This window comes from Nannospalax galili, unplaced genomic scaffold, assembly GCF_000622305.1.
Source record: "Nannospalax galili isolate Female #2095 unplaced genomic scaffold, S.galili_v1.0 scaffold571, whole genome shotgun sequence".
In the NCBI taxonomy this organism is placed as follows: Eukaryota; Metazoa; Chordata; class Mammalia; order Rodentia; family Spalacidae; genus Nannospalax; species Nannospalax galili.
Genome location: NW_008330297.1, coordinates 259,455 through 284,965, shown reverse-complemented (window position 1 = coordinate 284,965; position 25,511 = coordinate 259,455). Strand labels below are relative to the sequence as shown.

Sequence of the window (25,511 nt, the reverse complement as noted above, 5' to 3'; positions counted from 1 at the left end):
TAAAAATCCACAATGTGGACATCCCATAGGAGCACACTTTCTTTGACTGGAAAAAAAATGGGGAGAATCATTCTCCAAAAAGACCTCTTGTAGCTGGATATGGTGGTGCACACCTGCAATCATAGTACGTGGGAGGCTGGAGGATCATGAGTTCAAAGCCAAACTGGGGTGCTTAGGGAGCCTCAGTGAGACACTTTGTCTCAAAAAACAGGGTGGATGATTGGTGAGGAATGACAACAGAGCCTGATCTCTAGCTTCCACAAGTATGTGCACACACACCTGCACACGCACACACACACACACACACGCACACACGCACGCACGCACACACACATGAAAAAATGAGTGCATGGATATATTCAGTGAAAAACCACAATGTTTCTCCCTCTCCCCAAAAGCTAGGGCATTAAGGAGAAGCTGGAGATGAGTGTAGTATGGGTTATATTTATAACCACGCAGTAATATCCTTTAATATTTACTATCTACCAAGCCCTAAAACTTTGGGGGAGAATAGGCACACTCAACTCCTGCTCTGCAGGCCTTTCAATCTACCAAAGAAAACAGACCTTAGATAGAGCGCATACAACCAACCAACCGTGTTTCCTGTAGTGACAAGCTCCCATGAAGACAAGGAAGAGCCCAGTGTTGTGAGCAGAGAGAAGAGTGGCCTGACAAGACAGGATAAAGGGTGTGTGTGAAGGCTGCGAGTTAGGAATCAATCTCAGTAATTAAGATTGCTCTTTTAATTCAGAAAGCTGATTTTCACTGCAAAGGCCTGGATTTGTACTGCAATAAGTATGTTTCATTCTACACCACCCCCACACACATAATGCAGCTAAGCCTGGCTATCTCACCTAAGGAAGGGGTGTAGCAGGGACCCTACAGGAGAGCTGGGGCTTCTAGAAAGGAGACCATATTTATTGTCTTAGCTGTATCTGGGCAGGTCTAGGGAGTTGGTGTAATGACCATAGAGGTCTAATCACCATGGAACTGAGGGCATTCATCTACACAGGGAAGAAAGCAAGCCCGTGAGTTCTATCCCGGGAAATATTTGACTCACACTGGAGAGGGGAACAGAGGCCTCTACTCAGTCTGCTGGTTTTCTGGATGCATGTTTGGGTCCTTAGTAGAGGGATGTGCTTTCTGGACAGACCATCCAGCCAAGGGGAAGGAGGCATTTAATCCCATAGCACAGGCAAGGACAAGTGACTGATGAAGAGGTAGAGCTGCTGGCTGGGAACTGGTGAATGCAGGCCTGCAGGACGAGAGACCTGATAGAGACCGCAAGGTAGCCCACCTCCCTCCTGGTGTGACTTCCAGAATTAGATGTAAGGGGCTTGGCAGGATGTCGGAGGTATCTGTGGAAGGGAAAACCAGCATAAAAGTTTCCTGCTGAGGCTGGTGGCTCCCAGGGAAAGTCAGGATACATGTAGATGAAGAAATGCATCTGCAGGGCTGCCTGTCAGTTTGGAGAGTCAGTTTATTTATGTTCTATTGATTTTGTTATTTGAAAACTCAGATGAAATCAGAATTGCTTCTTATTCAGAGACAATGTGCTCATTTTGCAAAAAAATATTCTGGTATTTTCCAGCAACTCACATGTAACTATGAGCAGCGGAGGGCCAGGAGTTTTCCTTCTCTTCATAGACATTGGCTGCCTCAAACACCCACTGGAGTTTTCATAAATAAAACAGCAAAGAAACACCCAGGGGGGAGATTTTCCCTTCTAGTATGAAAGGAATTAGTGTAGTCAATAAGAAAGGAGGCTGTGTGTGGAGCCCTGAGTGGAGCACAGGGTTTCTACCCTGGGAGGCTGAGGAACCCAGAGATTACAGGATCCTGTAGTGAGAAGGCAGGCTGGTAAGTGGGTAGGGGCTGCCACACACATTTAACCCTTAAGCTGCATAGCTTTCTACACTGTGTATGTCTATGAACTTTTCCACACAAAATCAGACTCAAATAAATGCATAAATAAGAAAACCCACTTGTCTTCAACCATTAGATGAAACAGAATGAAAAGCAGAAAATATAAAATATTTTAAAAATGTCAAAGGGACACATCATTGAGCTTTCTGTTACACTGGCAAACACCGAGACAATGAACTTACAGAGGAAAGGTTTATTCTGGAAGCTGTGGAGGTTCTAGTCTATGACTGGCTGGCCTACTGCTTTAGGTCTAGATAGAAGCAATACCTCATGGACAGGAAACAAAAAAGATGAGAGGATGGGGCTGGAGAGATGGCTCAGTGGCTAGGAACATTGGCTGCTCTCGCAGAGGGCCCAGGTTAGATTCTCAGCACCCACATGGCAGCTAACAACCGTCCATAACTCCAGTTCCAGAGGATCTGATGTCCTCTGACCTCCAAGGGCATTGTATGACACGGGTGCATTCACAAACATACGGGCAATACCCTCATACACATAAAATAAAAATAATAAAAAAAAATTTTTGGTCTTTTTGAGACAGAGTATCCCTGTAGCCCCAGCTGTCCTGGAACTCACTATGTAGACCAGGCTGGTCTTGAACTCACAGAGATCTGCCTGCCTCTGCCTCCCAAGTGCTGAGATTATATTATATATTTATAAAATTTTTTTAAGAAATGAAGAGAGGAAGTAGGCATAGCCCTAATGCCTAAAGACCTCCCACTTTTTAAAGACCTCAACTCCCCTCGTAATGCCCCTGGAGACTAGCCTCAACAGATGGGCTTTTGGGACCCATTCAAGATCCAGATAATACCAAGGGATGAAATGGAATGAATAGTTAATAATGTTCATATCAGTAACATCTCATCTTGCCCAAATCCTCTGACACCTTACAAGAAATACAGTCTGAGGGAAGGCACATGCCTCTTTCCATGGACACACACACACACACACACACACACACACATCTTGTTCTTGGCTGGGCCCACCAATTTGGTGTCATAGAGAGACTTCTGGAAATCACTGAAGCTTGAATGGAGATCCACTTTGCCTGGGGGATAACCAGGCACAGTGCGCCACGTGGGGGCTCAACATTTTCAGTTGTATTAGTTGTCCTGGTCATTGACTTAGGATGCCCACTGTGCCCATTGGCTTAGGATACCAAATCAAATCTAGTCGTTCCAAAACAAGCCCATACCACCTGCGTGTCAGGCTGTGGTGATAGTGGCATTCTTTCAGAGCGGCCTGCTCTATGACACTTCTTGGTGTTTGTAGTCACCACAGCATTTGTAGCTAGACAGCAGTAGAGAAGCTTATATACTTTATTGCTTTCTGTATTCATGTCTGAAACCTGATTCTTGGGGCAATTATCAGAACAGAAGCCACACAAAGGCAGTCAGTTATATTAGGTTCCCGCTCATTCGAAACTAGTAAAGATATTTTACACAGCATGGATGTTCCCCCATCCAACCGAGGTAAGAAAATACATAAAGTAGATTATAACAGGAACACAAAGTTCCATTTTGATGATATAATCAGAGATAAGGTGAAAAGAGGCAGGGAAAACCTCCGTGAACATGTTTCTTGAGTGCTAAACATAAATGCCATACAGAAATGATGCCTTAATGTGGCTCCAGTGGCTCCAAAGAGCTGTAAGAATGATGCAAACCAGTGACCCTCAAAAGCGTGAGGCATGGTGGGCAGAGCATGGAGCTTGAAAGTTGGGCAATTTTATGAGCACTGAGTGGCTGGTTTGGACTGCCTCTGACACTTGCAGGTATGTGATGATGTCCTGAGGAGTGACTACAGGACACTGTCCCTGCTAAAAATTTTCCCCAGTGTATTTTATTCCCAAACACTTTGTCTTGTGACATGACAAAGCTCAGTGTGGAGAAGTAGAATTTTCATTATATTATATTCAGCTTCTTTTCAAATGACTGTCAATGACTGTGGTGAGACTTAAAGGAGACCCTTGTCCTCATTCCTCCCTCTACCACCTTGGCTCTAACAAGCACATCTTCCCTTTAAAAAAGGACAAAAAACCTGGGATCTGATTTCTGTCTGCCTTACTAGGACTGCTTGGGAAGCCAACAGATGTGGTAAGCATGTCCCCTGTAGAATGCTCTAGACAAGTTTTTCCTGAACGGCCAGAGACCTCATGGAATTGATGCCCATGTGTGCATGGTCCGTCCACATCATTGCAGGGTTCTGCCAGAGAACACATGGGTGATTTTGTCTATTCCTGTGTCCCATGAACACATGGGTGTAGGAATGATCTTCCAGAGGATTCTGGTTAACCTATGGTGTCCTTGGTGTCCCCTTTAAACTGCCCCAGAACAAACGATAAACAGAAAGTTTTAAATCAAAAGTTATGATGATTTTATTTTTAATCTTAATACACCAAAATATTTTTTAATGTCATGAAATGAGCACTTGAAAATAACAATTCCAACACCGCTGTGATTTGCTGTGTGAGGCTTGGATGAGTGCGTTTCCCTCTAAATCTAAGCTTAGGGGCCTAGGAAATGGAATCTTCCAGTGGTTTTGGGGGTAGCAGTGAGTAGTCTCTAGCCTGGTCATGTTCAGACCTATACTTGACTGAAACAACACAACCACATGACTGGGACACACAATGAGGTTACTTTTTGATTTCTGTCCACTAGGAAAAAAAGCCTTAGGCGCCACCAATCATTGGAAAGATAACGTTGACACCAACAGGAGTCAGGCCCTTTCAGATGTGTCCTAACTGGGTTACAATACATCTATATTCTGACCTGTGGATTCATTTCTGCAACTTAACAAATTGCTTCAGGAGAACTTGACTACAATGCAGTAGGTGTCAACATCTGGAAATATCTGACTTTGGCCTGCCTGACCTGCAATCTAAGTGTAGTTACAAGACTTCTTGAAAACCACGCACAGACAGTTCCCAATGTACCACCAAACAACTGTGGATGCAGGAGGTCTTGGGATCCCTCCCCCTGTGTATCCTGACTTTTCCAAGTATCTGAAGATGAGGGAAGTGACTGGATAATCCAACAGGCTTATGGGTGTTTTCTGAGCTCTGGGTAGATGTATGTTTAACTAGCTCCAGCCATGGACTCTGCAATATGGCTTACTTGTGTCTCTATGTGCAGTCTGCTACAATAGGCTGAGCATCCTGTACAGACAATGACACCTGTTTTATGTCACTATCAGGTACCAGCAGGAGATGCTGGCTCACTGGCCAACTGGGACCCACCATATTGAGTATTAGAACAAAATGGGACATCTCTGCTCTATCAAGAGTGACAGACCATATGCTGTGAATTCTTACCCAAGTCGCTTTCTGATGGCAAGGGGTCTGAGGCACAAGGAAATGGGTGCTGGACATAAACATATGGCCAGAATGATGTTAAGGAGCTCTAGAAGGCAATGATTCACAGCACGACCTCAAGCCCTACTCTGTTCCAAACTGACAGCAAAATATTATCAAAACAAAGACTGGGAAAAGACACATTTGATGACTAGAAAGCTCTAGTCATCTATCAGGCTTCCAGCATGATATTCTCACACAGGAAATGTGCCTAAGAGAGATAGATGGACATGGGCCCAGCACATAGAGTTCACAGCTTGGAATTCTCAAGATTGGAATCCATCCGGTCTTCCCCATTCTAGCTGCTCCCTTAACACCTGACCAATCCAACAATGGTTAAAGAACTGTTACACCCCTCAGAATGTGCTAACCTGACTCTGCTGTGTGACACAGTCTCGGAGGAAGAGTGTGTTCTATCAGAAGAAGGAAAAGACAGTAACCCGAACCTGTGAGTCTCACAGATAACTGAGCAGACTTCTGGAACATTCTATTCCAGTAACTGACTCTGGGTGCTTTGTCACTCTAATGTGACAGGCTTTATCTTATCATGAAGATACAATTGATCTTAAAACAGAGCAAAAAACAACCCTGTGGGTCTCTTTACTGGAGGTGGTGTCCTAGATGCCTATAGTTTTTGCGTTCGTTCTAACAACAACAACAACAACAACAACAACAACAACAACAAAAATCTAGCCCCATGAAGTTTCTGACCGAGTTAAGATGTCAGTCATTGGACTAACCAGTCTCTTCAGACACATCAGGAGTGCTGGAGATGTTACAGGGACACAACTAAACTGCTCTCTCCTGAAGCAACGCATATGTATTTTCCTTCCAGTCTTGAATTTTTGTAGTTCAGAATAATCAGAAAAATGGGACTAAATTACCTGGAATAATAACCCTAACCCGTGATCTTAACGCAGTACTTTGGCCTGGCATTGGATATAAATACAATAAATAAATAACAATAATAGCTGCTCTTTTCTCTAGAAGGCCCAGATAAAATCTCCTACTCATGGAGTGTTTCTAACTAGAATTTCATTGCAAACTCTACATTTGAGTTGATGCTCAGACCTAGTACATGAAACTGCAAATCTGAAATCAAGCATTTGCTTTCATTGACTCCAGGAATGAAGTTTTTAGCATACTGGGATTGGAATGCAGTGGGAAATCTTTAATAAAGATCATCTATTGCAGCATAATGGGGCAGCTACAAAAACTAGCTTGCTCAGGTTTTTCTGGAATGTTGACAGCAGTATCATCTATGTGGCAGTCAGTTCTCTGGCAGGTCTCAGATGTGTCATAGGCCAGTGATCCAGCCTCATATCTTGATAGACTTAAAGCAGTGAAGCCGATGTGTTAAACCGAGTGCTGAGCCTACGATATCAGAATTCTGTGTAAAAACATTTGGCTTTCTCTTCCTATGATGAACATTGGGAGATATTTAGCTGGCTTAAAAACGATTAGACATTCACTCTGTAAACAAAAATACTAAGTTATTTTTACAAGTGAATACAGAATGAAGCCTACATCAAAATTAAAGTGCTTTTGGAAGCATTGCTTAGTCTTTTAGGGCTTATGCTTAGTTCCATAGTGTAACCTGTATTCTAGGATAAACCACTGGATCATATTAAGTCAACTAGATGAGCCTCAAACTGATCTCTTGATTAAATTCAAGTCAACTGATATGTGGCCTCTTCATTTCCACTATTCTGCCTTCTTCCTGCGACAAGACTGGAAGGGCTGACTGTCCACTAGTGTTTGTAAAGCTCAGAGAAATCACATTCTAAGGACCTCTTAGTTGTTGTAGTGGATCTATTTTTGCATCTCATGCCAACTCTCACCCTAATAACACACCCCTCCAATCATGTCTCATCACATAAAGACACACAGTTAATCTGACGTGGATGCAGTGGCTTCCCTCCTTGGCTTAGCCCTCTCCCTGGCTCTTTCAGCCATGACTCAATCTGCATGGAGTCTCTGTCCACTGCTCAAGCCATTCATATAGAATGGAGTAAAACTTTATTCTTTTAAACTCCACACATAAAAGACGCTGAAAACTCCTTTGCTGTCTCTCACAGAAAAGGACAGCAGCTGTTTCATGAATGACAGCACAATTAAAGCTAAAATAATATAAAAATAATGTGAAAAATCCCCTTTACTGTACACTTTCAAATAAAGGTATAAGATAAACGATAGTTTCTGCTAGCTGAAAATTGTGTTACTATTCACTGGGCTTTGCAGCTCTGTATACCCCACGCCTCCGTGCATATGTGTGGTTATGTGTGTATATGCTATGCAATGTATTAGCCTCTAATCTTTTCTAGTTTGCCTAATCTTTAAGCTACTTAACCAATTAGAATACTATTATATCACATTGAACAACTTTACATAATTGCTTCTTTGAAATACTAGGAACGTTGACATATTTATTTGGCTTGTAGAGGACTGAAATATTACAGACAGTATTATCTAGCTTTTTTTTTTCTTTAAATATGGCTCTTGATAAATTGACCGAGTTCCAGAGTGAAAGTCCCTTAAAAAATTTATGGAGCTGACCTGAAGCAGAAGGGATGTGTTCTGATTTGGCTAAGTGGATGACAGGTATTTGATAGCACTTAAATCTTAAGGATTAATTTTCGCAGACCGTTTGTTCTCAACTATTTTCAGCCAGACCTGTTATGAAGCGTGTTTGCTGAAGTTTCGCAACTCGGCCAGCAGAGGGCACTTTACACAACTCTGCACTGCTTAAGAAGCAAATAGCAGATGTGGAAACAGTGTTTAGCCCAAATCAGGCAGAGTCCTGCAGATCTATTTTTGAAAGTCACAAAATATAGAAAATATGGACTGTCCCACAGGTTTCATCTGGAAAGTCAGGCGCACGTGTGACGTCAAACAGGGCCGGGCATAGCGTACATATTGCCTACTGGATGAATCTTCAGCTCTGCCTCTTCTCACTGCCTCCCTTCTCCAGCTCCAGTGCAATGGGCTGAGTTTTTTACAGATAGTACAAGATTCCATTTCCAAGTCAACGGGTTGATTTTATGTTTTCAGTTCTGAAGTCTGGGGCAACTGAACAAAGGATAAGGCCTTGTACCTCATGGAAGAGCGGAGTTGTTGGTAATGTGACATTCAGCTACAGGCTCTGGGATTTGGGCTGCACCGTTTCCACAAAGAACTTTGGAAAAGTATTGCCCTCTGTTTGGTTATAGCAAACTCAGTAGTCTGAGGCTTTGCAATGAAGGGGGAAGAAAAAATACCAATCTTTTAAATCCTAGTTGCAATAAAAAATGATTAAGACATCTTTTTCAAGGGGCTACAATAGCTAACTTTTTAAAAGGCTTTGATTTCTTATTATTCTAGATATAAACCCTGTGTCTCTTCCATTTTTATCTTTTCTACTATCTCTAGCTCCATGTTGAAAAAGATTGATTAGAAAGGATTGTGTCTATGTGTGTGCTCGCATAGTTTTTAAAGTGAAATTCTTTCATCCTTAGAGAAATATAACACTTAGTAAAGACATTTTCCCCCCCGTATAGTGTTAACAGCTTTTGCTTGATTATTTCTCTGCCTCTGGCTCCCTTTTGATGCTTGTCCTGGAGTTGACAGATAAGAGGGAAGGGCCCCTCAGCAGCAGTGCTTTGAGATGGAGATACACTCAGTGAGTCCTCACCTCAGAAGGATCATAAACTTACTGGGTTAAGTTGACCTAATTATCACCCTAAGCTGCCTCGGGTTCTGTGTCTGCCTGTATATTTATTTTGTTTTAGCTGCACCATATTGACTCCTTGTGCCATTTTCTTTTGTCTATTATGTTTCTTGATGACCCTGAGCTATGGCTTCCTCCTCAGTTCCAACACTATTCAGCCTTCGTGGTTTTCCTCATTTTGCCGATGTAGGCCTCAAAGAAGAAATGGCAGAAGAGCACAAGGTAGCTGAGGTACATGAGTGAGGACCAGAAGATGTTCTGAAAGTGGGAGTAACACTGGGCGTGGTCATGCTGCATCCAGTTGAAGACCAGGTAGTTAATGACACAGCCCATCAGCATCTGGGTGATCTGGGACAAGGTGATGAACATGGCAAACTTCCGGGAGACTCGGAAACCAGCGGCCCGCAAGGCGTAGTAAGAGTACATCACGGCGTGCACGCCATAGTTCATAGTCATGAACCAACCACCCCCAGCCACCATGTCTTTGTAGGAGTACCAGGAGTACAGGAGCACAGTGATGTGGTGATACCAGTGCAGAAAGATCAGCTTCTGCTTCCTCAGAATGATGAATATTGTATCTCCTGGAAGACAAAGAGGGGAAAGAAGGAATGTGAGGATGGCGGATGGCTTTGTAAGGGGTGGGGGCGGGTTCCTTCTGCAAGCCACACACGCTTTAGAAGTATTCAATACAAAATCTTACCCACTTTTGATCTGAAATGGACATTATCAACTAGACTGCATGCTTCTCAACTCAAGCATGCGTCACAGGAAACATGACCAGGAGGAGACAGGTGAGTCATCTCAGAGCAAGTACAATCAGGAAGAGTGAAGTGCTGGACAGACGCTCGTGCCCAACGACACATTCTTAATCATCTCTCAAGTAGTAGAATCATAATTTCCTTTAGTATGTGACACAAGATACCGTTAAGACATCTATCTTGTGAGCTCTCTGTAAAATACCAAGTCCCTTTAAACTAGAAAAGTACAATTTAGGGCTGGAGATACAGCTCTGTGGTGGTAGAGTGCTGGCCTGGCATGTGCCAGGCCCTAGATCTGATCCCTGGCTCCACAAACCAGAAGAAGAAGATAAAAAGTAAAATTGAACGACAGACGAAGATAGAGGAAGGAGAAAACAAAGACATCTAAGGACATTTGCTGATGAGAGTGAAGGGCTCGTTCGTGTCAGGGAGTCAAATGAGTAAAGCCTGAAAATAAGAGCTCATTTATGAGGGAAGGAACTGTCAAAAGGCTCTCTAGCCTTTATCAGGGGTTTTCTAACAACTCTATGAAAAAGACCAGTGTTTTGAGGAAGAGAATCTGTATGATAAAAGCTAGAAATATGCCCTGATCTCCTTCCATGACAGAGAAAAACAGATAAGAATCAAGACAAATAAGAGATTCATGCAATTCCATCGAGTAAAAGGGAGGAAATGTTGTCAGTCTGCTGGACAAGACAGCTTTACACAGGTAAATGCCACTTCACTGTCCTGTACCTATGGTGCTCAGACATGGAAAAGCCATCTTTCAGAACTGGGGAGATGGTTCAGTTGGTAAAGTATCTGTTGCACAAGTACCAGGACTTGAGTTTGGCTCCTTAGCACCCTTGTCAAAAGCTGGGCTGAGTGGTGAGCGTCTGTAACCCCAGATGGAGAGCAGAGATAGTTGGATCCCTGGCGCTCACTGGCTGACCAAGCAGCCAGTCTAGTGAAGTCTGTGAGTTCCAGGTTCATCGAGAGTCCCTGTCTCAAAAGATAAGGTGAAATGTGGTTGAGGAAGGTCCTGAAGTCAGCTTCTGGTCTCACGTACCCGCCCGTTCACTGGCGCATACATAGATATGAACGTGTACATGTACGACACACACACAAAAACACCTTTCACAAATACGACTCTTTGAAGAACAGTAAGAACCAGAAGTTTCTTCTAGTATGAGATTTTATTATGCACGCACAGAAGTAGCACACCCAGGGCTCACCCCTCACCTACTTTCTAAATGGTCTAGAATTCCTGCCATGGGAGTGGTCAAGTGATTCTGGGCCTTGGAAAGACTCAAGGTTCGCATGGCTGTGGTTGGGTTAATATAGGTAATGCCTCATTCCATTCACCAGGAGCTATTACTTTATTTCCCTACTGAATTATTAAACATAATTACTTCATATTTGTTGGGAACAGAAAAGGTAAGTTGGTAGTGGCTACATTTCTGAATCTATTGTAAAATTTCTATTGAAATCTGTCCTCCTGTGAGATGCCTACCTTTATTACATCTGAAAATGTCAGATAGCTGGGCTTGCCTCATTCCATTCACCAGGAGCTATTACTTTATTTCCCTACTGAATTATTAAACATAATTACTTCATATTTGTTGGGAACAGAAAAGGTAAGTTGGTAGTGGCTACATTTCTGAATCTATTGTAAAATTTCTATTGAAATCTGTCCTCCTGTGAGATGCCTACCTTTATTACATCTGAAAATGTCAGATAGCTGGGCTTGGTGGTGCATGTCTTTAATCCCAGCACTTGGGAGGCAGAAGCAGGCAGATCTCTATGAGTTCAAGGCCAGTCTGGTCTACATAGCAGTTCCAGGCCAGCTGGGGCTACAGGGAGACACTGTCTCATAAAGACTAAAAGACAAAAAGACAAAAAAAAAAAAAAAAAAAAGGACAGAAGATAATCGCTTGATATATCACAGTGAAAGATTTATCGTCCTCTTTTTTTTCAAAAAAAAAAAAAAAAAAAAAAAAAAAAAAAAAAAAAAAAAAAAATGTCAGATGGTGATGGTCACTCTCACATGTATACTTAAGGATTACACTGGTGTCAGGAGATCTGGATCTGCTTCATGTTAAACTATTTTGTCACGCCTGTCAGAGTCACTGTTTCTAAGTGATTAGTGCTCTGTGCCTTCCTCTCTTCACTGGACTATGATAGAGACACAGTAATTCCAGCCAGCCTTTGTTAACAGGGGGAAAAATGTGGAAGTCTAAGGAACTTTATATTCCAAACAAATGTAGTCAATTCTGAGATGTTTCTAATGAGTCTCTTAACATTAATAAAAATAGCAATTTGACACAAAACCCGACTGTAATAAAGGTGATTTGCCGTGAAAGTAATAAGCACTTCATCTTGCCTAGCCTAATTCTTTAGATACAATTCCATTATCAATCAGCCTTACATTAGAATCTCATTGTTTAAAAAATAGGACAGATTGCTAGAACGGACTCAGGCATTCCTATCTCGGGGATGTTGTTGAGGTATCAGAACACGTCAGGATGTCAGAAGTCACGAAGATGAGAAGCTCTGCTACAAAGCCACGTCAGGGTTACTGCTCCTGGCAATGGCAAGAGAAAACTGTGGGTTCTGGAAGGGGCCAGCCAACATCTCTCACAGTAGATCAGTTGATACAGCAGTTGGATTGCACCAGCCATGCCGTTTTGGTTCAAGGTGTAGTTCCTCTGAAGAAACCATGCAGCATCACAAAACTTGCCATTCACCTGAGTCATACCAAGTTATGGAACTGATAGGCATGCAGAAGGAACTCTGAAATGCATACTGGCCAATGGACTGTGGGCCTGGTGTTGGCCAGCCAGCCTTTCTTGGCCAACTGCCCCCTGGCATTATGAAACTAGTGATGGCCAAATGTCAGCAACAGGACTTTGGTCTCCTGAAGGTTTCTGCCATGTCACTTACTTTCGCTATTTTTGTTTATGCTCTTACTATGACTTCTGTGACCTTTAGCCTAGCTGTTTTTTAGAAAGAGACAGGTAGAAGGTAGGACAAGGTATTTCTTGTACCCAAGTGTCCTTCTTGACTACCCACCCGTTCTGCCTCTGCACCTGATCAGTGCATACGTCTGTGAGCCTATGGAGAAGTCAGCTGGTCCTCTCCTCCCAGGGCAATCATGGTCACCAAGAGACATGGTGAGCCGCCTCTGTGTGCATAGCCGATCACAGATGGTTGAGCCCCTCTTTGCTGGAGTGCTGCTGAGTCAGAGTTTCAAAAACAATGACAAGCTCAGGTGAGCAAGGACCTAGACTCAGAGCAGATGTTTCCCAGTTTTAACAAAAGCAAATCTCAGCAGTTTCTAATATAATCCAAACAGTAGGCAGTGAAGATTTGGCACTCCCTGGTTCCAGTAGAGTGTAGCCCTGTAAATCCATTGAAATGAGTTCACTGTTTCTGCTGAAACAGGAAGCTCTTACTGTACTGACAAGGAATAGGGCATGCGAACAGAATTTCAGCTTCAGGAGATGCAAAGGTTTCAGAAATGGATGGTATGATGACTGTACTGCAATATGAATATTATATCTCAACCATCAGGGCAAAAATGTTAGTGAAAACTGTAGTGTATATTTTTGGGGGGCTAGAAATAGTTTCATTGTTGTACATAGGTGTGTATGTATGAGATCTTTCTCTTTGGTATTCATTAAGGACTCCAGAAATCCTAGAACACGGAAAGGCAGAATGTAGGACCTAAAGATTAAGAACTCTAGCTAATTCAAATGGATAAATCTTTTAAAATGAGATGGTAGTGATAAGGATTTCCTTACTGCAAAAGACTGGGAGAAAATGTAACCTCCAAAATGCATAAAAAGGCATCCAGGCAAACACACGGTAAGGACCAGAGCTGTCTTGGGGGTGCCTGAACTGAACTTTAGATTTGTGACACTCAACAGCTTACCTGTATAAGGTCACTGCTGAACGAGCTCTAGAGCCTTTGAAAGACATTGCTTCATATTTTTAAATTAAGAAAGGGTAGTCAGATCTTAAATTTGGAACTATATGAAGAATTTGTGTCACTAAATCAGGTTCATTAAAGAACTTTGTCAATATTTATTAGGAAATTGCTTCTGTTAGACAATGTTTAACAATTTGGTATATTTTAACTGCAAAAGAATGGATTACTGAACCATTACTGTAGATACAGGTGTGGGCATTGCTATCCTAGCACCCAGGGGCTAAGGCAGGAGAATAGCAAGTTCAAGTCCAGAGTGGGCTACAGAACAAGAACTTGTCTCAAAAATTCAAAATAATAACCTGATCCCTGCACATGGTTGTGGGAAATGACTGACTCAGGGGGAAGGAGCTCTCCTGCTGGGATAACGCCACTCCAAACAACTGCAAGAGACCCCTAAAAACCTGCAGGCAAAACCCTAGAAATCGGGGCTGGAGAGATGGCTCAGCTCTTCTGTTCTTGCGGAAGACCCAGGTTTGAATCCCAGTACCCACAAGGCAGCTAACAACTGTCCATAACTCCAGTTCCAGGGGATCCGACAGCCTCTTCTGACCTCTGTGGGCATTGCATGACACGGATGCACTTACCTACAATTCAAGCAATACACACATACACATAAAATAAAAATAATAAATAAAATATTTTAAAAACCCCTGGAAATCTACTAACATCTAGTGCCTCAGGCTCAAGAGGTAGACTGTGTTCAACCTGCTTTGGGCAGGGGGGAGTTGGGCATTAGGCCTTCCACTGAACTGGGACAGGGTGATCAGTTAGGTCAGAGTCGACATGGAGGAGGAAGGTCTGAACGCCCTGAGTGTTACACTGATAGTTTTTAGGAATTCTAATTCTGCCATCTCAAAATTCTGACTTAATCTGGAATTTGGCAGGAGGTCAGAGAGCAGAAATCTAATCATGTTTGGGAAAGAAAAATGACCGCTACTGGGTAGCTCGGAGGCTCTTCAGTAAAGCATCTCTCCAAGAGGCTAGAAAGGACACTTTTTATTGAAGCACCTTAACTACAACTGGGTGGAACTCAGAACACAGCAGACAGGACGTCTGGCAGGAAAAAGGCCCTTCTAGAATGAAAGATAAGTATGCTTCTTTGCATCTGTGGGTTAAGGGCCAGAGAAAAGACAGTATTTATAAATGAAAGCATCGTTGCATGTAGTAGGAGGTAGAGGTCACTGGAATGCTCAGAGGATGAGGCGTGACATTACACTTCAGAAACGGTCTTAGACTGCTTGATTCTATAGATAATTTAAATGCAGGGCTCTAGTGGGGTTGACCCACGTAGTTGAAACATGGAGGGCAACTGCCTTGTGAGAAGGACATATTTTGTCTGTTGTCCTATGCTTTTGTTTTTATCAACTGGGTTTCCTTTCTTTGAGACAGGATCTCCCTGTAGCCCTAGCTGGCCTGAAATACCCTATATAGACCAGGCTGGCCTCAGTCTCACAGAGATCTGCCTGCCTCTGCCTCCTGAGTGCTAGGGTTAAAGGTGTGTGTCACCACCTTTGAGATCACACTTTCATGCACACACCGCACTTAAGTATCTGTAGTCATTTCTGTATCAAAGATACACAGCATAAAAGAAAAGTCAGGGGGATATGACATTCTCCAACTTAAATAATTATCAAACTAACAATATAGTACTTTATTTTAAAGAACCCTAAGAATAGAAAATATACACTGAGATCAACCCCAGTTTGAGTCCACATTCCAAAACATCATGAGTCTAAGTTAAAAACTTTATCACTGTGAAGCCGGGTGTGGTGGCACACACCTTTGATCCCAGCACTTGGGAGGCTGTGGCAGGTATACCTCTGTAAGTTCGAGGCCAGCCAGGTCTCCATAGTGAATCCAGGCCGGCTGTGGCTACCACGAGACCCTGTCTCCAAAGGAAAAATAAAGGACCAAAAAAAAAATAAAAAAATTATCACAGTGAAAGAAACAAAGCCAAAACAAAGCCAGTAAGATGAATATACTCTCCACCAAGGGGGATAAGAAATAAAAATGTTCTCACTGAATTAAAAAGTTCCTAAAAACATACCTGTAACTGTAAGTACTGTCTATAGATCCAAGTTCGAAAGAAATGTCTCCTGCCTAAGACTGGATATGCAGTGGTCTTGATACAAGGATGAATGTTCCTGGGGCTAGGAGACGCTCATTGGGTAAAAGTGCTTCCTACAAAAGCTCAAGAGCCTGAATTCGACTTCTCGGAACCCATGTAAAAGCTGGATTTGTACTGTGAGCATCTAAGGGAAGATGGGAGGTGGAGATAACAAAATCCAAAGTTTGTGGCCAGACAACATGGTGTGAACAGCAGGAAAATATCAAAGAGACCCTGTCTCCAACAGTGGAGGATGAGGACTGACACCCAAGGTCCCTTAACCTACAAACACACACCATGGCATGCAAACACTGGCACGAACACACACACATGAGTGTGCACACCCCCCCCCCAAAGTTTCCTGGAGCCTGCTCTACAGGCTTCTTACTGTAAAAGCCTTTGTAAAGTAGCCATTCTGTTCTAATCCCTATTATATGTCTGGTTCTTGGCAGGTGCTTAATGAATTTATTAACTGACCAACAACAATCTATGTAAATGCATTTTGTTCCGAGATTGTTTATGTGTCCATCATGCACAGACACACACACACACACACACACACACACACACACACACACACACATCTAGTCATTCTGGACTGGGTAGAGAACTGTGCTTACACCCTGTCCCTCTGAGGAAAGGTTTTTAGAGAAAGCTCTCTTACTACTGTTCTTTTGTCTTTGACCTAGGAAGACAACTGGCAGTTGGCACTCCAACTGCGAGCACTACTCGCAGGCAGATTTCTAGCATGCTGTGGGAAGTGGCAGCTGTCCTTCCACCATATTGAGGAGGATGCACCTCTTACTTGAACAAGTGGGCTTGAACTAGGAGTACTTTACAAAATACTACCGACAGCAAAAACTGTAGAAGGCTTGTTATGAAACTACAATGTCTAACCTCTTTTTAAGAGAGGAAAAGCAACGAACATACGTACTTTTAAGTTCTACCACTGAAGCATTTGAACTAAAGCCATGTAATTCTTAATTCCAGGTTTAAACAAAATGAAGAGGTCCAGTGACTAGTCTTTCTCAGGAACATAGCCAGTGTGTGAGACAGTGGGTGGTGGTACTCAGGGATGCGCTGAAGAGCTTTCACCAGCGGATTCCTTCCTCACACTTTCCCACAATGTTACCCACACTAGATCTTTGCCACTAACTTGTCAGCACTTCTGCAAACCTACGCCACCCTTACCTTTAAGACCATCAAAGACTGAAGAAAAAGTCCTGGAAATTTCTAAGTATGGTCAGCATTTTCTATGAATTTCTAGAAGGTGAACTACATTTACTTTCTCCAGGGTCAGTAATGAGTAATGTCAAACAGTAGAGACCAACAGTTAGCAATTCTTATTGAGAACACAAAGATATCCAAATGTAAAACTTAATTTGCTAATCTGAATCCTAACTTTAGAGATGAACGTCAGCTTAGGTCTGGGACTTGGAAATAACTGTGTTGCTCCTTTTTTTTCTTTTTTTCTTTCCTATTCTAATATTAGCTGAGCTGTTAATAGGCCTTAGAGAGGGGGCCCTGTATATTTTGAGAACTCTTGGAAGTGGCTCAGAAGAAGGTGGCATGTGCAAACTATTCTGTCAATACACGTGATGCAGATTTAAGAGGATGTTGTAAACAAGAAAGAACTCAGTCAAAATCTTCAAGCCCGTGCTAACTTTTCTGCACCCAGTAACGACAGATCTTCAAACTGTGTGTTTCTCTCGATTCATTTTTAATAAGTTATGTGACTATGAGGGTGCAACAAGACGGATAGGAAACGGAAGAGGAGACACTCACCTAGTTCGGGTGCTTTGCTTAGCACAAATGCGTAAGCCCAGAATTTGCTGACAGGTCCATTGTAAAAACTCTGGTCACAAACTGACTGCTTCAGGCCTTTGGTCATCAAAATGTACACCATATAAGCACCAGTTCGAACAGCACCGAATATACTTCCATAAGGAAAAGAGAAAAGAAACCACAGTTAGGAAAGTGATTGCATGTCTGAAATTAAACTTTGTGGCAGTCCGAATATGAAACACCCATCAGACAGACGCTTTTTTTGAACACTTAATCCCCAGGTGATGGTGCTGTTCTGGAAGGTTGTGGAACCTTTGGGAGGTAGAGCTCTACTGAAGGAAGTGAGTCACTGGAGTGGCCTTGAAGTTTTATGCACTGGCCACCCTTCCGGTCCTATGCTTCCTGACTGTGATATAATTTACCAGCTACCTAATTCTCCTCCTGCCACGATGGGTTGTATTGCTCCTTAAACTGTGAATCAAAATAAACCCGTCCTCCCTCTTGATTCTTCCCATGAGATATTTGGTCACGGTAATGAGGAAAGTAACTAACACAATCATGCTCAGAAGATGGTTGTGCAGTGATAGGAAGAAGGCAGAGAAGATTCCTAGTGATTGTCTTCAATGACTCTGTCAAGAAGCTAGCACAGTTCTCAGTACTCTGTTCTAAAGACCACTTGCTCATCATCAATGCTCCAAAATGAGGTCACGGAAAAGAGGACTTAGTCCTCACCAGGATCTCACCTGGCTTGAGAACTAGTGAGACGGAGGCGCTGTATGCTCTTGGCATTACCTCAGTTCTGTCGACATCCATTTTCCAAATCCACCTGGCTCTCCTCCCTGAAAATCTGTTCATGATTTTAAGCTAGCTCTTCTTCCACATCTGGACAGCACACTTGGCCTCCTCCAGCAGGCTCCAAGCCTCTGTCCCTGGCCCCCTTCTGCTCTCTGGTCATCTTTCTTATTGTGCTAGAAGGAGCTTCTTCCTGGCTTAGCTCTATGACCCCACCCCTCTAGGAGTTCCACTCACCCTGAACCATGAGAGCCCCCTAGAACCACATACCCCTACCATCAACACTGTTTGCAAATGTGCTTGCAACCAACATGCAGAGATGCTCCACAAAGATGGTCCGAAAGAGGAAAGTCTGTGGATAAACGGATGCAAAACCAAACAAAAACCCCTTTCAACCAGACCTGCCAAGGATACAGACGTAGACTGAAACATGAAAGGATTTGGCAAGTAGAGCAAGGAGATTCCATTGAAAGTGAACCTCTTACACGAACATCCCCAGGATGCAATCCACAGTCTCACAGCAAGCACAGCTGGACAGACCATGGAGAGACATGCCAGCCTTCCTTTGTCTCTCCATAGGGAAGAATCCCTGTCTAAAGTCAGCGGGAGTTAAATGAGTGAGCCACTGTGGATGAAGTAGCAGCCTCACCAAATTAGAAATGGAATTTTCTTGTCTAAGAAAAGACAGGATCACTGCTTTTTGTGTTCGAGTTGGTCTAAATAAGCCATTCCACTGTGTTAATCTCTCCATAACCCAATCTGTCCATAAAATATGCCCCTTAACTAGAACTAAAAGTTGACTTTTCACAGACTCAAGGAAATGAAGTTGACTTCCTTCCTGGTTATTACCTATTAAATTGAGAACCTGGCAAGCAGCTTCTCGAAAGGCAAAGTTTGCATTAGTGGTGTTCCTCTAATTAGTGGCTGCCATTTTCCAGTTCCATACCATTTAATCCTTCAGTGGCTTCCCTCTGCACTTAGAACAACCCCCTGTACTCCTTTCCAGGCTCCACAGGCCTTGGAAGGACTTCTTGATCACCCACCTGCATTTTTACTGCCTGCTGTCCTGCTCAGTGTACTAGTGCTGCCTGGTACTTCCTGTTCTCTGCCTCAGGACCTTTGAAGCACTCGTCTCTTTGCTTCAGGAACTTGTGGGTATTTCCTTCAAGGCTGGCTCCTTGTCACTTTCAAATGCCTTTTCCTGGAGGAACTGTATTTATAGTCCACGAACTACCCTAATTTAGGATAGGCATTTGAATTTCATTGGCCAAGTTGGATAATGGAGATTTTTCTTAGCCGAACTTATTTGCTTTTTTTCTTTATCTCACTAGATGATGGTTGACCTTTAATATGAAAAGTTCCAACATCTCCAAATTAAGGTATTACACCTTAGACACTTTGCTGCTGTGGAAGGAACAGAAACACAGAAGTGTCGCCCCAAGGTTGGTTGCCTAATGGAAAAGTCTAGAGTCCCTCCTCTGCACTGTTTGGGTTGTTTCAACTTCTTATTCTTCTAACATCACCTGGTCTTTAGTTTAGGAGCAATCTTGAGTATCGAAACTGGTTTTTCGTAGCAGAGATTTGTTAGAGTAGACGTGATTGATTCAAGCCAGTGTGATGTGAGACAGCCGCTTCAGGTTGGAAAAGGTTTCTTTGCTTTTTAACACGATGAAGACAGAGCCAGCTCTGGACAGTAAAACAGTTCCTCTGGATGTGGCTGAGGTGGTAAATGAACTCCAATTCCAATTATCTGGGTTCAAGACCTTGCTTTTGAGAACTAAATCTCTATCACATTAGCCATTTGGAGACTCCTCCCTGACTCCCATTACTTGCAGCCCAAAGCTTCTAGGTAGATACAATATACACATTTGATTTTCAAGAGATGTTTTAACATTTTGTGCAGAAGGCCTCTTTTTGGCTAAAAAGTGCCTTGATACTGCTGGTGAACTGTTTCCTGCGTCTGTTATCTGCTGTTCATACACCAGTAGAGGAGCCATCAAGGACTTTTGCATAAGCCAAAAGCAAGGAATCACGTGGATGATATCCTTCAAAACATGCTGGCCGGATCTATGATTTTTCAATACCACTAAGCATATTTTTTAAAGCATCATTTTCCCACATTGAATCCAGCCCATCATACCCCAAAGCCACATGGCACAGAATCTTCCTTGGCTGTGTTTGCTGCGAGACCGCGTGCTCTGCCAGGGATCAGAGCAGATCCAAAGAAAATACCTTTGGAATAGTTCCTTCCATCTTCCTGGTCTCAAAGGCCACCGTGATTTATTACCAACTTCTAAATGTTAATGCTTAAACACAATTCGGTTTATCTGTTCAGTTGCTAAATATTTCAGCACAACAGTTCTCGATGTCGGAGCAGTAAAAGTCATACGCTAACCTTGGCTGCTGCTGGTGGCCCTGGCAATTGAGTTGGGGGTAAACAGGTATTCACAGATTGGAGGTTAGAGCCTGGGGAGGTCATTGCAGAGAATTGCAGGAATGAAGGTTTTTATATAACAGCGACCCACAATACTGCTGACAACAAGTGTATAGCACATTTTATTGTCCCGTATCTGGACATAAGCCTCATTCCCTGAGCTCTGAACAATAAGGCCAACTCAGAACCGAAGACAGTGGCACTTTTGAGGGAAAGTGTCAATGCCAGCCATTAGGCGCCTGTGTCTGAGGGCAAAGGCGCATTGTTGCGCCTTCTGCTGTTGGGAGCCCTGGGGAGCCATTCAGCCAGTAGAGCGATTGTTATCTGTGGGAATCCACCAGCTCCTGGAAAGTCAGTGCTTGTGCTCTGGAATCAAGTGGCTGTTTTTATAACAGCATCACTCTGTATGTGACCCATTACCAAAATATACTTCAGGGTGTGACTTCTTTCTTCTGTAAATTGCATCAGCTGGAGAGACAGTGTGATGTACCCACAAAAATGCAGCCTCTGCTTGGTGACTTCTTGTCTCCTGCCGGGCTCAACGGAGCCTGTCCCTCACTGGGTCACACTGTTGGTCGTTTTATAAGGAAACGTTCCTTCCACACCCGAAGCTGCAGTTCAAGGTCTGCAGCCGGTAGCCACCATTCTTTTTGAAACTCAGAGTTCTTGTGACCTGCAGAGGCAGCTCTGCACAGTGCAAAGAGCTGACCCCGAGCCTCCACCCCTGGATGGCCCAGGTCCCTGATCACAACTGACTTCACCACAGAGCTGATTCCAGATTTTCATTAAAAAAAAGTCAGCTAGTGAATTCACAAGAGGATAGCAATGAGCACTTTCCACCGCACATCTCGAACGGGAGTCTGGTGGTACAGAAAACCGACTAACGGCCATGCAAGGTTTCATTAGTCAGCTGACTGTTTGTTCTAAGGCTACAGTGTCAGGTGAGCTGAAAATCTGACGATGGTGCTTAATGTGAGGAGATGACCACAGCAACATCTTTCCTGGGCTGCAAGGTTGCATGGACATATTTAGCTAGTTATTAATTTTGAAGACATGTAATTCCTCTTGTCAAAGCCTAGTTTTGTTTCTGATATTAATGGGGCAGCAGAGTGCTCTGCGGAGGGGTGGGGTAGATGTTTGCTGCATAATGCAGCGAAGAGGTGGGGGGGGAGATTTGCAGCCCCCAATTAGTTGAAGTGTTACCTCTGGGTTTCCTGATGGGGGAAGTGCATTTCTTCAACATTAACAGTTACCATGGGAGATGTGAGCAACATCCAGTGGACAGTAAATTGGGAAGGGAGAGGGTCCCAGGTTGTACAGGGAGTCTTTAGTTTGTAGCCCCAGATGGCTTTCAGTATTAGACTGATAATTTTAAAAAATCTATTTAAATAGGTGGCAGATCACCAATGATACACTGAATAAACAGCCACAGTGGTACTGAAACAAGGCTATGACTGATGAAGATGAGATATAACATTACTCAGCCCTTGGACAATAACTTGGCATTAGGATTAGTAAGAAAAGACTATTTACTGAACCAACGCCTACTTGATCAACACCAAGTGTCAGGCATTGTGGTACTCCCGAGGAAGGCGGAGAACCTCTATAACCTTTTGTAGGAGACAAAGACATATAAAACACAGGCACATACACACAAACATGCACACGCAATAGAAACAGCAGTATTGACAGAATACCAGGTGTGTGTATTCCACTTTGGATGTTAGAACATTTAGAATAAAAATTTAGAAATCAAGTTTTTGCCTTCAGGTTGTGGCTTTCTTTTTTAAAGGTATAACAAGTATTAAGGTCCCTTTAAAAGAAGTATGAGAGATCTAGCTAATTTCTTTAACTCATGCTCTGACTATAAGTTCTAACCATTTATCTACTTGAGAAAAGACTGAATAGTTTGGTATTCTGACTTTCAAATTTTATTGCCATCTAAAAACCAAAATGGAATCTCACTAATGACTAAAAGTTCCAAAATTCTGTTTTAAGAAATCTTAAATGTAATCATCAATGCTCTCAGTTATTTCCATTTTAAAAACTTCTTATGTTATATCCTTACTGGCCTCAATATAGATGTAAGGCATTTATTTGGAATTCAAACATGATCCCCAAAGGCCTTTATTGTGACATGTCAACTACCCCTAAATTCTGCTAACCACATCAATGGTACAATTACTTCCAGGATTGGGTAATGGAATTGCTTTATGATACTTCTATCATACCATCAGTAAAGGAAAAATAGGTCTGAGATTTTGTCTGTTATTGAAACATAGCAACAGCTAACCCAACAATGGCAATCTTTTATAAACACAGGAGAGGTCACTGATGTTTCTGATTACAAAATTTGAGCTTCTATGGTTCTTAAGACTCAGTTTCCAGAGTAGAACAAATACCCAATGATCCCAGAGCAGGTTAAAGCAAATGAAAGAAAGACAATGACAACAGAACCCACCTCCGTATCCACCGTGATGTTTCAGTCTTAGTAGAGGATGAAGAACTACATGTGTTATATGGAAGCGTGGCATCTCCATGCCATTGTCTTGCTACTGATGACATGCAGCCCAGACTCTGAGCCTTTCCACCCAAGATGACAGCATCCTCAGCAGAGAACTGCCAGCTTTGGTTTAACCTTTGCTGGACAGTTTTCAACAGTAACACAGAAAGTCAAAGTATAGGCTATTTTTGTCCATTAAGTCAGCAGCTAAACGAAGATATTTGATTATTTACTTCCTCTGTTCCTCCACTATGCAGAGCGTATAATTATATTATTTCTCTTTACATTTTACCATTGAGTGGCATTTCTAAGTTTGGTTCATTTATTTTTACTTTGAATATATATATACATATATATATAGATACACACACACACACACACATATATATATTTTTTTTCTTTTTCTTTTTGAGACAGTGTCTTCTTATATCCCCAGCTTTCCTGGAACTTGCTGTGCAGACCAGGCTGGACTTGAATTAACAGAGATCCATCTGCCTCTGCCCCTCAAGTGCTAGAATTAAAGAAAGTTGTGTGCCACCATGACCAGCTTACTTTGAATATTTAATCAGACATTACTCCCTTCTTGGAGAGCAACAATGATGGAAAAGATTGGAAATAGAGGCAGGACAAAGCCTCTTTGGAGAGCTGACAGGTAAGCCTGGAACCACGAAGCAGCTTCCTTTTGTAACAGCATCTAGAAGTGACTGCTAAGTAGTGTGATGATCCTTCTGAACTCCCAGGCTAAGCAACGCTACATGTAGTATGAAGTCCTGCAGTCCTGAAGACTTCATGCAGGACACAGAAAGTGAGGAGAGTGCAGAGAAGCTATGTGGCCCATAATGTGCCCTAGCAGACATGTGCTAAGTGGGCATGCAGTGCACAGCTGTCTCCATCACTCTATCCCTAAGTCAGAGAACTTCAGTCTCCAACAGTTGTTCTGATTCTGTTTGACAAGGTCGTTTTACTTTATTTTCTGATATATCAGTTTGGTTCTCTTGTAAATCTAAGCAATTTTTTTTGAAATAAAGAAGAAAGTCTTAAGGGTCTGAATGTTTGGTAAAATAATGACTGCTTGACTCCCAGTGACCTGACATGTTTAAAAACAGCTAAACAGCATTCTTACACCTGGAGTATATGACTTGGAAATCACCCACTTGTTTCAAGTACCTGGCAAGGTACTCACATGCTGGGGCCAAGTTTGAAAGACTAACCTGATAAAAACCAGCCTGGCAGAGTGGGGAGGGAGAAGGCATGGAGAGATTAAGAAAACAATGATAATAGGGTAGATCTCCATTAGCAGTCATCGAACAAAACAGAACACACTGCTGTAGGATTTGATGCCTTAGTTTAAGACTCTGTAGCTTCATAAGTGCAGCAGGGTCTTACGTGACTTGAGCTGTAGTTGTTTCACTGCGAGTTTCAGGGACTTCTGTCTGCCCAGAACCACTGGTGCCTTAGGCACACTGAAGGCCAGAAAGGAAGGTATCCACTGCCAGTTCCGTCCTCAGTCTCGGAGCCAACAGTGCCAGTGTCAGCTCTCGCTGGCTCATACTTGTCGCCCTTAGTATAGCTCACATTTGGGGAACCTCACTGAGCTCCTAAATGGTGCAATCCCTGCTAGCTTCATGGGGCATTATCAGCTCTATTTTACAGGCAAAGAAACAGGTAGGGAGAGGTTGTGGGCTAGCCCAGTTCCTATGGTGTTGACTCTTCAATATACAACTCAGAGCAGCTTCTGAAAACTCACCAAGCTGTCACAAAGGAATTTCTTTTTTTTGAAAAAAATGTTTTGTCCCTGGGCCTGCACAACCTGCCGGCCTCTTTCCTGGTCCCCAGGTGCTTGTGGGGCCTCTTCCTGTCCCCATCTACCTTTGCATCTCTGGGTGGCACGGCCACCAGCTGCCCGACACCAGCATCTTTCTTGGGCTCTGCTCCCAGGCCAGTCCAACCCCCAAATTCCTGAGGACAACATCTTTGCTGGAGGGATCCAGACCTTAGGAAGAAGCCTGAGAGCATCTGATCCTCATCTGACTTGGGCCTCTGTGGGAACTCCTGACAAAAAGAGCAATCTGACCACTCCAATATAAAATCAAGAGAGAACTGGAAACTTAAAGGAAACAGCTTTTCATGCCCAAAAAGTAAACCACAAAGACACATAAATTTCACAAGAAGAAGCAG

At 42.9% G+C, this 25,511-nt stretch overlaps 1 protein-coding gene across 3 annotated transcripts in view; it reads right to left on the bottom strand.

Moving 5' to 3' along the window:
• Nucleotides 1-4,278: 4,278 nt before the first annotated feature.
• The window catches only part of Elovl6 (ELOVL fatty acid elongase 6), a 143,139-nt gene continuing 121,906 nt past the window's right edge, over nt 4,279-25,511 (bottom strand). For all 3 annotated transcript variants that reach the window (XM_029568610.1, XM_008843449.3, XM_029568612.1), the window contains 2 exons: nt 17,605-17,756; nt 4,279-9,565 (listed from right to left, as the gene is read on the bottom strand). In XM_029568610.1, the coding sequence (XP_029424470.1) occupies nt 9,135-9,565; nt 17,605-17,756 (583 nt within the window). In that variant the 3' untranslated portion in view covers nt 4,279-9,134. The remainder of the gene's footprint in view (nt 9,566-17,604; nt 17,757-25,511) is intronic.